Source organism: Podarcis vaucheri, assembly GCF_965113315.1.
Source record: "Podarcis vaucheri genome assembly, chromosome: 18".
NCBI classification, from domain to species: domain Eukaryota; kingdom Metazoa; phylum Chordata; class Lepidosauria; order Squamata; family Lacertidae; genus Podarcis; species Podarcis vaucheri.
The window spans coordinates 602,596-614,111 of record NC_138756.1 but is presented as its reverse complement, the minus strand read 5'-3'; the positions used below and the strand labels follow the sequence as shown (position 1 = coordinate 614,111).

Sequence of the window (11,516 nt, the reverse complement as noted above, 5' to 3'; positions counted from 1 at the left end):
TTTGTTGAGTTTGAGCAAACGCAGCAACAGAAGCGGGTGGGCAGTAAGATCCTGAGGCAGAATGCAGGAAAGCAGCAGCTTTTCCGCCCGCCCGATCTTATTTTTGCCTGATTTTTGCCTATTTTTGCCCCTGCGCTCCGGCGAGTCAGCTCCAGGGACCACACATTCGCTCAATAACACGCACAGACATTTCCCCTTACTTTTTAGGAGAAAAAATCTGCATGTTATAGAGCGAAATTTACAGTAAGTACTTAACCCGAGGTACCACTGTAATTAATTATCATTATTATTAATAATAATAATTCCCTGTTTTAGGTTAGACGGGGGCCAATCGATAGGGGGACAACAGCAAGCAACAGTGTCCAAAGGATTTTATTTTCTACGTTAAAAAAAGGAAAACGGAAACAGTGCCAATTTCTTTAATAATAATAGTAATTTAAAAAAAAAACATTTTGAAGGAATCCAAAGAAAAGCTCTTAAGGGGTGGCGGGGGGGGGGAGGTCTCCGACCCCCTTTCCCCCTTTTAACCCCCAGGGATCATTTATTCCCAACAAGGCATCTAAAAAATTGTCAATGCCCCCTTTTTTGAGCACCCCCTTCTCCAGATGTGGGGTACCAAGGAGGTGGGATAGAACAGCAAGTTTCTGAGTGCCCATTTGCCCCCACCCCTAATCCTGAAGAGGGTCTGCGGAAGGCGGGTTGCAGGCTGGGCAAACCAGGAGCAGAAAAGTGGGGTTGGGGGTGTCGCTAGAGACCCCCAACTGGAAGAGGAAGTCCTGACCTGGCCTTGCAGCGGGGAGAGGAAGAGAGAGTCCTCTTTTCCCCTGAGCCACTCATCTTTAGAAATCAGACCCTGTTTCTAGAAATGCAGCTTGGGGATGCGCATCTATTTGAATTGGGGGTGGGAGGCAGGAAGCTTGTCTGTCCATCTATCCCAGAGACCTTGTAAAATATCGAGAGCAATCCCCCCCCCCTGCAAAGCAACTTTCTTGGCACCGGATTCATGGCGACCCTCCGTGGGGCAGGTGGGGGGTGCTTGAGGGCGATGCCCCGGGGGCATTCACACACCCTTCCTACACTAAAGCCAACTCAGCCCCCCCCAAGACAAATTTCCTTTTGCTAAGCTCACAAACATGCAAGAATCCCCCCAAATCCCCCTCCCAATATTTGAATTAAAAACCTTCTGGAAGCCAAAAGGGGGGTGAGACGTTGCTAACCTGTGCTCCCTCCGCAAAGAGATCTACGCATATCGCCATGATCTTTTAAGAGAGGAAACAAAGAATATCCTATTTTTCACCTTAGCTGCAATTTCCCAAAGTCATGCCCCCCCACCCTGCAAAAGACACATGATCCCATGCAAAAATCCCCCCCCCCCCGGTTTTTGCCCTGTGCTAGAGATCCCAGACGAAGGCACCAGAGAAGAGCCTGGCAAAGGGAGAAAGAAACAGAGACAACAACCCAGGGAGGTGGACACAGAAATCCATTTGGGGGGGTTGGATTTTTTTGCAAAAATAAAGAAAGAGAGAGGGTTTGCTGCCCCCCCCCCGCCCCCAGAGAAGGCCGTGGTTCTGGAGTGAGGCTTCTTCCCTGGAAACGTAGCATCTCCCCGAGAGAAAATGGGATTTAAAAACTACCGCACCAGTCGTGGATCTTCCCGGGGGTCTCAAGGGGGGCAGGAGGAAGAAGAGGAGGAGCAGGAGGAGGAAGAAGGGGAGACTACTGGGGTGGGAGGGGCTGCCTCTCTAACATGCAGGTTCGGGGGTCCCCCCAACTCCCCCATTCCTGCTCCCCCCCCCCCGCACTCCATGAGCAGGAGAAACAGCAACACAAACATGGCTTTTCCAGTTTCAAATCTTCTTTCCTGTCCAGCCAAGGAAGGAGGTCATCTTCCGACAAAGGGCACCCCTGGAAGGAAAGCAGTGGTTTTGTTCTTTAAAAAGGGACATGCCCCATAGAACCGAAGAATCCGGATAGACTGCCTCTGGAGCTGGAGGCTCCACATGTACAGGAAGGGAGCCTGGGCTGTTGGTTCAGGCCCCAAGGGGATCCATCCAGCCCAGCTTCCTGTCCTTGGAGTGGCCAGGCTTCCCAGCCTTTGGATCAGGCCAAAAGGGGCTCATCTGGCCAGGCTTCCTGTCCTTGCAGAAGTCTGGATAAACTGCCCCTGCACCTGGAGGCTCCACAGTAAGAACCTGGGTGCCGCATCAGGTGCAAGGGGGCGCATCCAGCCCAGTTTCCTGTCCCCACACTGGGCAAACGCTCCATAGGACCTAGGAGCCCAGGTAGACTGCCTCTGGAGCTGGAGCCTCCACAAGAAGCCCAGCGGCTGCTGCCACATCAGGCTGTCTGCTCCTGCGTCTGATCATTTTCTGGGAACACCAGAGACCATCTCACCCTGCGACAGCTAGCACATCAGCCCCCCCCCCCCGGAGCCCCGCACAAGGTCCCCAGCACACACCTTCCAACCCGCCTCATTCCTGCTGCTCCTCGTTGCTGGCGCTGGGCGTCCGGCTGCGGATCTGGCTGCGCAACTGCTCAATGAGTTCCGGGTTCTGCTGCTGCATCTGCTGCGCAAATTGCTGGCCCCTGCAGAGGGGGAGAGGCACGTCAGGGAGGGCCCCTGGTCGGGATGCGGGCATTTTCCCGCTGCAAAATGCGCCGGAATCTCCAGGCAATCTGTTCAATTTAATAAATCCATAGCCGGCCACTTGCCCCGGGGTCTTCAAAAGATTTATTAACCTCAATAAATCCATAGCCAGGAGACTCTGCGCAACTTGAATTCCCTACTGAAGGGTAAAGAGTTCATACCACAAATGCGGGCAGAGACTCTGCAATATTGTGGCTTGAATTCGAAGACACCACCTGCCAAAATATTTGAATGGGAAGCATGTATTTGTGGTCAAATTATTGCAGGTTCATCTGTTAAAAATAGATTGAAAAATAAAAGGGGAGAAAGGAGCAGCAGTTCTCCAAGTGTGGCAGGAAGGTTCAGGGGCAACCCAAGAAAAAAAAATTATTTTATTTTATTGATTTATATACCACCCTTCATCATAAGATCTCAAAACATTTCCCATTCAAACATTTCAGTCCAGGGAACTACCAAAATCATGTTTTCATTTGAAAAATATGGATGGATATCTTTTCAAAATTAAGACTATCTTCACTGTTTTCCCCAGGGCATATCTTACCAATAAAAAAGATTGGTTGGGGCAAGCAAGTTTTTGTTCTGCAAACGAGGCCTGGAGAAAAAAGTTTGGGCGTGGGACTGGGACCTGGGAGAGACCAGGGTTCAAATCCCGCCCACTAGGACTCGGGGGCCAGCCGCTACCTCTCAGCCTAGCCAAGCTCGAAGGGTTGCTGTGAGGGGGATTGAATGAGGAGGGAGGGAGAACCAGCTGGAGATCCTGAGAGGAAAAGCCGGGAGGCAGAGGCAAGGCTGCTGGCCAGGTGCTGCTGCTCAGAGCCGGGAGGGGAGAGACCCCCCAGGCCTTTCTACTCACGCTTGGATAAGGCTGGCGAGGTCATTGGGGGACGCGCCCGCTCCTGGCGCTGCCATGGGGTTGGTGCCACCCGAGATCATCCCAGACATCCTTCCAGCAAAGAGGGCAGGAGAAAAGAAAAGGGGTCATTGTCACAGGTAGCGAGTGTCGGAAGGGTTCCCCCAAAGGTCATCCAGCCCAACCCCCGGCAAGGCAATCCTCGGAGACTCTTCTGAATGGCAAGTTGGCTCTCCTTCCAGCAATTCTGAAATCTGCAGGGACCCTGCCATTCGGGGGTGTCAGAAGAAGCTTCAAAAAAAGACCCCCACCCCTTCCCTAAAAATCAGGTGTTTCCCATACTTACAATTGCTGTACCTGCGGATTGTTCATCAGGTTTGATGCCTGTTTTAATTTTTTTTTAAAGGAGAAAAGTGGAGGGGAGAGAAAGAGAGAGTGGTTGGGGAGTCTTCTTTTTACTATTAAATTTTTATTATGAATTCTGTCTTTTTTCTATTGCAGTTTTATGTTTTGAAGTGCCCTGAGATCTATGGTTAGAGGGCAGCATACAAATTTTAACAACAACAACAACGAGATCCTTATTCCTCCAATAAATCAAAACACCAGCTCAGGAAGCAGGGCTAGACTCACCATGCTCATGAACCCGGGGTTGTTGAGCAAGCCGGCTAAGTCGAAGCCTCCAGCACCTCCTGTCTGAAAGGCAAACAGAACCGTAGAGTCAGAAGGGACTGCCAAGGATCATCTAGTCCAGCCCCCCGCAAAGCAGGAACCTTTTGCTCAGTGTAAGAGCAAAAGGAGGATTTACACACCACTGTTTCCTCCTAAGAGCTGGAGGTGGTGTGCAAAGTTCTCCCCCTCCGTTGACATCCTTGCCATGACCCTGCAAGGCAGGTGAGTCTGAGAGGTGGCGATTTGCCTCTGGCCTCTCCCCCTTTAATCCTCACAGCCACCCTGCAAGGGAGGCCAGACCAAGAGAGGCAGTGGCTGGCCCCCTAGGTCACCTGGAGGCTCTATGGAAGAGGGTAGGGGGTGTGAACACCAGTCCCTCGTGGGTCCTGGCCCAGGGGCTCTAACCACTGCACCACTGCTGCCTCTCCTTCTCACCGGGCTTGGAGCCTCCTTCATTTTCTGCTCCGTGACTTTGAGGTTGGACTTGTATGTCTCGTTATCTGGATCAAGCTCCAGAGCTTTTCTGTAGTAGACAACGGCGTCCGAGAGTTTGTTCAGGCTCGACAGGGCTAAGCTGGGACCAGGAGGCAGAGAGAGAGAAGGTTGCCTGACCGTAAAGGAGCACCCTGAGGTCCAAAAGCCGTTCCCTGGCTTCTCCCTTACAGGCCACATCCTGGGTCCCCCACTTAGGCTGGAGGGGCCAGTGGGGAGGGGGAATTACCTCTCCTGCCCCGCCTTCCGCCCCCCAAGATGCTCACCCCATCCTGCCATAGGCTTTGCTGTATTTGGGGTCGATGTGGATGGCTCGCTCGCAGTCCCGGACGGCCCCGGTGTAGTTCCCCAGCTTGCTGTAAGCGGCAGCCCTGTGGAGGAGAGAAGGAAAGATGCTCAGCGCTCACGCAAATGGCATCCTAGAATCATGGTGTTGGAGGGGACCCTGAGGGCCATCTAGCCCAACTCCCTGCTGTCCCATGCGGAAATCGAACCCGCAGCCTTGGCATTCTCAGCACCACACTCTAAGCAATGGAGCCCTCCAGACTGAGAGGAAGGGGGAATATAGAGAGAAACAAACATACAGAGAACATTACACACACACACATACACAACTACAAAAGTGGAGAAAGAGAGAAAGATCTGCCCATCCCCCACCAGCTCACCGATTGCAATAGTAAACTGCATTGGACGGATTCAGCTCAATGGCTTTCCCATAGAAGGAGACGGCACTTTCAAAGTTTTCCGCCTTCATCTGCTCATTTCCTATTGAGAAGGGAACAAGGAAATCCTAGAGTTGGAAGGGACCCCGAGGGTCATCCAGCCCAACCCCCTGCAAGGCAGGAATCTCAGCTAAAGCATCCAGAGCACCACTATCGATGCTTTTTTTCTAGAAAAAGAGGTGATGGAGCTCACAATGAAGTAGTTTCAGTAAGTGCCACACTTTTCAACCAAAAGAAAGAGGTACTGCAGATCCTTGAGAACCGCCTGGAAAAAAGCACTGAGGATGAGGGTGATGATCCCTGGCAGGCCCTCAGCTGCGGGGCTCCCTCCCGGCAGCCCGGCTGGAGCTGGCATGGAGTGCCTGGAGGGAGGGTCTCACCTTCGGCCTTCAGCCTTTCTGCCTCTGCGGCCTCTTCTTCTGAGGGGGTGACCGGCTCTGAGGGGGGTGGGCTTGGCTGTGGCTCCTGAGGCGCACCAGGGCAGAAAGAGAGAAGAAAGTCAGAGCTCAGGAGGTGCCTGCCCAAAGGACCCTTCTTGGGGCAGGCAGGATCACCAGGAGGGTCCCTCAGAGCTCATCCAATCCAACCCAGTCATGCTGCCACCACAGACTACCTGCTCCCCCCACCCCATCTCCCCCCACTCTGCCAGCAACACCGCCTGCAAAGACACCCCCTTCTCCCCTCCTCTTGCTCCCACCAACACCTACTTTTGCTGCAGCAGCTTCGAAAATCTCCGGCAGGGTCTGGGACAAGGCGAGGCTACGGTCGTCCGTGGAGACACCAAACGCTGTCTCGAGGCACTGGATGGCGACTGCAGGAGAGACAAAGGGCCCGTTAACCCTGCTCCCCTCATTTACGGCTCCACGGGGGGGGGGGTCGGTGGCAGGACACGTTTCTGGCATGCAGAAGGTCCCAGGGTGGCAGAGACACTCAGCTTCCACTCTTCAACGCCTGTGCCTACTCAGCAAAGACAAGCCTGGATGGGGCAACCAAGCCAGATGGGCAGGGTATAAATAATAAAATTATGATGACGGTTATTATTAATCAAATTTGCATCCCACCCTGCAAAACAGTCCACTTTTAAGGAAGTAGTGGTGCCGCGTTGTGTGTTTTAATGGATTAGATCGATCGATCGACAGCTACATAGAAGCAGTTTCAATTTCAACCATGTTTGATCACTTTTTAATTTGTTAATTTGTTGGAAGCTGCCCAGGGTGGCTGGGGTAACAGAGTCAGATGGGTGGCATATAAATAATAAATTTGTTGTTGTTTTCCTTTGTTTTTAGCAGTTTCTGTTTTATCTGCAAGCTGCCTTGTGTCCTGTCATGGCAAAAGGCAGGATATAAATTATTATTATTATTAAGAGCCAAATGTTGGGCAAGAAGGTTGGGCCAAAGGGGCCCCCCGAGGCCTAAACAGGAAAACATAGAATCAAACTGAGCTTTTTCCAGCTCCCGTTTCCCCGTCCTCCGCCCCCCCCCACCTTCCAGGCTCTCCTGGGCGTCAGGTGAGAGTCCGCCATGATGCAGCTGGTCCTGGAGGAACTGGATGATGGAGAACGCCAGGCGCCTCTTCTCGGCCATGCTGGGGCTCCAGGGAACTCCTCTCGGCGGCTGGAAAAGAACAACAGCACACAAAGGGTTAACGGTCAGCAACAGGGAGATCTCTGGGCACCAGGTTGGCGATGGGTATCTCCATCTGGCTGGCCCCTCCGGCTTTCTTAAGCGGTTCAGCAGAAGAGCTCATTTCTATCCCAAGGAGTCCATGGTTCACCCCCTCCTGCGTTAATCCCTACAACGACCCTGCGAAGGAGGCAAAGAGGTTGTGACTGACTCCAAGGTCACCAAGTGACGGAGTGGGGATTTGAACCCTCATCTCCCAGGTCCCCGTCCAACATTCTCACCATGACACCCTCACTGGCTTGCCAGAGCACTTCTGCAAGTAAATAAATACAGTGGTACCTCAGGTCACAGATGCTTCAGGTTACAGACTCCACTAACCCAGAAATAGTATCTCGGGTTAAGAACTTTGCTTCAGGATGAGAACAGAAATTGTGTGGCAGCAGCGGGAGGCCCCATTAGCTAAAGTGGTACCTCAGGTTACGAACAGTTTCAGGTTAAGAACGGACCTCCAGAACGAATTAAGTTCTTAACTCGAGGCACTACTTCCGGGTTAGCGGAGTTTGTAACCCGAAGTGTTTGTAACCCGAAGTACAAAGTATGGGGAAAGCCAAATGTCACTTAGAGAAGGATCTGAAATATTTTCCTTGAAGCTGACAAAAACCAGGACATCACTGGATTTCCTTCTAGGCCTTCCTTTCTCGCAGATATGGTCAGGCTATAGAACTGACGGAAGGTTTGTCTGTTTGCATTGGGATGCCTCTTTGGAAATCATCTCCAGATTCTGTAGGGCAGCTCCCCAAATCAAGGAGCAAGTTGTACCTCTGGGCTTGGATCCCGTCAGGTGACATTTTGGATCAAGACTCGGGACTGCACCACTCCAAAGCACACTGATTTTAAAACAGTGCTGATTTTTAACCGCTGGTGCAAAGACTGAGCTGATTTTAAGCCACTGATTCCAAAACTGCACTTATTTTAAAGCCCACTGATTTTGAGTACCGATTCCAGAACCATGCTGCTTTTAATAACAATAATAATAATTCATTTTTTATACCATGCCCATCTGGCTGGGCTTCCCCAGCCACTCTGCGGAAATCAATTTCAAAGTGCACTAATTTTAACCACTGACTCCAAAACCACCACACTTTTTAAAAACTGATTCCAAAGTGCACGGATTTCACCACCAATTTCAAAACTGCCCTGATTTTTGCTTGTTTGTTTCTCAGAATTGCTGAGGCCATATCATCTATCCTTCTGCTCCCTGCTCCAGTCTAGGGAGAGGGTCTTCCCTGGAGCGTCTCCCCCACCCCAAACCCCTCCACCCATGGATGGGGCTGCATCAATAAAACCAGCCATGCTGGTGCCCCCGCTCCCCAGAAGCCAGAGAGACCCTCCTCACAAGGGAAGGGGTCTGCACAGGGGTCCCTCCAACACCTCGACCTTCTCGGATGGGCACCCAGAAAGGCAGGCGTTGCAGCCCCCCTGTCTCATGGGATCTGGGGGGCTTTTGTTGAAGGAAGGAACATAGCATAAAGTGAAACAGTGAAAACTGGGACCTCATGGTTTCTCACAGGAGGTTTGGCTGGACAGGCAGGCATCCAACAGTCACGTCCTTCTCTCCCCCCCCCCATGTACCACGTGGAGATGCAGGCATGGAAAAGGGCTGCACCTGCTGGACTTCTGCCTGTTCTGCCCCCCCCCCCTCCATTATGTTCTGGGGAAGGGGAAAGGATGCGCCCCTACTCTTTCTCCGGGGAGAGGGAGGAACTCAACAGGTACAGCCCCTGACACAGAGAGAGAGAGAGAGACCCCCCTTCCCCTCTCAAGGACCCGGCTGCCTCCAGGGAGGAGGAGGAGGAGGAGCTCCCCACTTGCTTCGAGGCAGAAACCCAACCGGTACAGCACCCTGGCCACCAACCCCCCCCCCCAAGCCTCAGGGCGGCCCCTCCCCCCTGGGAACAAAGGGGGCCCTTCCCCGAGACCCCCGCCCCCCCCCCACTCACCAGCCCTCCGTCGCCCCCCAGCAGCGCAGGAGCCAGCGAGTCCGCCTCCCCCGGGTGCGCATGCGCGAATGGCTCCCCTTCCCTTGTTCTCCGGCCTCCCGGCCCAACTGCGCAGGCGTGGCTGAGAAAGGACTGCGCCTGCGCTCTGGAGTAGGTTCCGCCAGTCGCCGACGCCCAACTCTCAGTTCCGCCGGGCAAAGCGCACATCAAAGCGCATGCGCAGAAGCCCCTCGCCGCGCTCAGGAACGCGCGCGCGAGAGTGACGTAACTGACTATCATCTCCAGCGCATTGCATTCCAGAGATAGATGAGAACAACAGAAGTGACACAACTCCTTGTCTGCATAGGGCGTTTTCGGGTTCACAGTGGATAAATTCTCCTCCTCCTCCGAAGAGGGTACTGGGAGTTATAGCTCGGTGAGGGGCGAACTACGGTTCCCATTATTCTTTGGGGCGTGTACTTTAAATGCATGCTGTATGTATACACCGGTCTTGCTAGCTGGGGATGATGGGAGTTGTAGTCCCAAAACAGCTGGAGACCCAAGTCTGTTAAGTTTGGGAAAGTGTATCAAAGTCCCGCTGAACACTTTCTTCAGAGTCAGTGTGGTGTAGTGGTTAAGAGCGGTAGTCACGTAATCTGGGAAACCGGGTTCGCGTCTCCGCTCCTCCACATGCAGCTGCTGGGTGACCTTGGGCCAGTCACACTTCTCTGAAGTCTCTCAGCCCCACTCACCTCACAGAGGGTTTGTTGTGGGGGAGGAAGGGAAAGGAGAATGAGAGCCGCTTTGAGACTCATTAAATGGAGTCAAAGGCGGGATATCAAATCCAAACTCTTCTTCTTCTTCTTCTTCAGACTGGACACACCTCGGACTGCAGTGTTGTGGTTTTTCAGGGTTATTATATTTTTTAGAAAACATCCCAGGGCAGCTCAGTAAAAAGGAGCTCAAGCTGTGAGTTACAAGAGACTTGCTATGCTGTCCAATGTTCTCGGAAGGCCAGGCTGAATCTGAAAAACTGGCACACAAGGGCCCTGCAATGTTGTCCAGTGTAGTTGTCATAAGCGTGTTGCGAACCTACAGCTGACCTAAGACTAGCAGCAAGCGCTACCAAGTGGGCATCTGAGAGAAAGCGGCTTGTGCAACAACCTTGCGAGGCAGAACGCAGCTGCTGCTGCTCTTCTTCTTCTTTGACGATCCCTCATAGCTGAGTAAGATTATCTTCCATAAACATGGTTTTAACGGGGGCGCTGCCTGCGGGGGCGAGGGGGGGGACAGCCGCAATGGCACCCTGCCGGGATTGCTCTGCCGGGGGCGGTGCGCTCCCCCCTTCCTCCACCAGTGCTTCCGGGTGGGAGTTGATCATGGTGAGGGTTTGCCAAGCGTGCCTTCCTCTTAACACGTTTCTCTCTTTCGTCCTGAGTTTAGTGTCTTCAAAGTCCATGGCACCTTTGGTGAAGGCTGTTCTCCAATTGGAGCTCTCACAGGCCAATGTTTCTCAATCATCCATGTTTATACTGCATTATTTGCCTTGAGAAGGGACGCGGGTGGCGCTGTGGGTAAAAGCCTCAGTGCCTAGGACTTGCCGATTGAAAGGTCGGCGGTTCGAATCCCCGCAGCGGGGTGCGCTCCCGTTGCTCGGTCCCAGCGCCTGCCAACCTAGCAGTTCGAAAGCACGTCAAAGTGCAAGTAGATAAATAGAGACCGCTTACTAGCGGGAAGGTAAACGGCGTTTCCGTGTGCTGTGCTGACTCGCCAGATGCAGCTTGTCACGCTGGCCACGTGACCCGGAAGTGTCTGCGGACAGCGCTGGCTCCCGGCCTATAGAGTGAGATGAGCGCACAACCCTAGAGTCTGTCAAGACTGGCCTGTACGGGCAGGGGTACCTTTACCTTTACCTTTATTTGCCTTGAGAGAATCTTTAAACCTGTTTTGTTTACCACCAGCATTACACTTTCCCTTTTAAGTTCAGAATAGTGTGGTTGCTTTGGAAGACGATCATCAGGCATCCGCACAACATGACCAGCCCAACGAAGTTGATGTTGAAGAATCATTGCTTCAACACTGGTGATCTTTGCTTCTTCTATTACACTGATATTAGTTCGCCTGTCTTCCCAAGTGATTTGTACAATTTTTCAGAGACACTGTTGATGGAATCTTTCTTTTCTTTTCTTTTTAAAATAATTTTAAAGAATTTTCAACATAACTGTTACGGAAAAAATCTGGGTGCGGGGTTACTCTGCCACCCAGCTCATCGGACTAAGTCCGTGGGTCCCTGCGGAAGAAAATGAGCTCAGCCGGACGCAGGAGCAAACTGCAGAAGATCCAAGTTTATTGCGCAACAGGTTCAAGGCGAGATTGAACAGTGAGAAAGGGGTGACATGAACTTTTGAGTTTTCCCTCCATGTCCCAGAATACAGTGCATGAAACGTCACGAATACATTATGGGAAGGTTGGGTTTCACAAGTTACATCATGAATATACTTTACACGTCATGAATACATTATGAAAAGGTGGGAT

The 11,516-nt window shown here is 52.3% G+C and overlaps 1 protein-coding gene across 1 annotated transcript; it reads right to left on the bottom strand.

Annotated features, from left to right (window-relative positions):
* Positions 1-354: 354 nt before the first annotated feature.
* Positions 355-9,125, bottom strand: SGTA (small glutamine rich tetratricopeptide repeat co-chaperone alpha). Its single transcript, XM_082207004.1, has 12 exons — positions 9,003-9,125; positions 6,864-6,993; positions 6,088-6,191; positions 5,761-5,845; positions 5,324-5,423; positions 4,925-5,029; positions 4,602-4,740; positions 4,128-4,190; positions 3,844-3,881; positions 3,501-3,590; positions 2,459-2,586; positions 355-1,905 (listed from the first exon to the last, which is right to left on the bottom strand). The coding sequence occupies exons 2-11, from the start codon at positions 6,961-6,963 to the stop codon at positions 2,472-2,474; spliced, it is 939 nt and encodes a 312-aa protein (XP_082063130.1). The 5' UTR covers positions 6,964-6,993; positions 9,003-9,125; the 3' UTR covers positions 355-1,905; positions 2,459-2,471.
* Between the last annotated feature and the right edge of the window lie 2,391 nt (positions 9,126-11,516).

Excerpts from the sequence above, each read along its gene's own strand:
- SGTA (XM_082207004.1), bottom strand. The coding sequence starts at position 6,963 with ATGGCCGAGAAGAGGCGCCTGGCGTTCTCCATCATCCAGTTCCTCCAG. Across the intron at positions 4,741-4,924 it reads AAAGCCTATGGCAGGATGGG|CTTAGCCCTGTCGAGCCTGA; the intron begins GTGAGCATCTTG and ends TCCTGGTCCCAG. Across the intron at positions 2,587-3,500 it reads CTCGCCAGCCTTATCCAAGC|GGGCCAGCAATTTGCGCAGC; the intron begins GTGAGTAGAAAG and ends CCCCCTCTGCAG.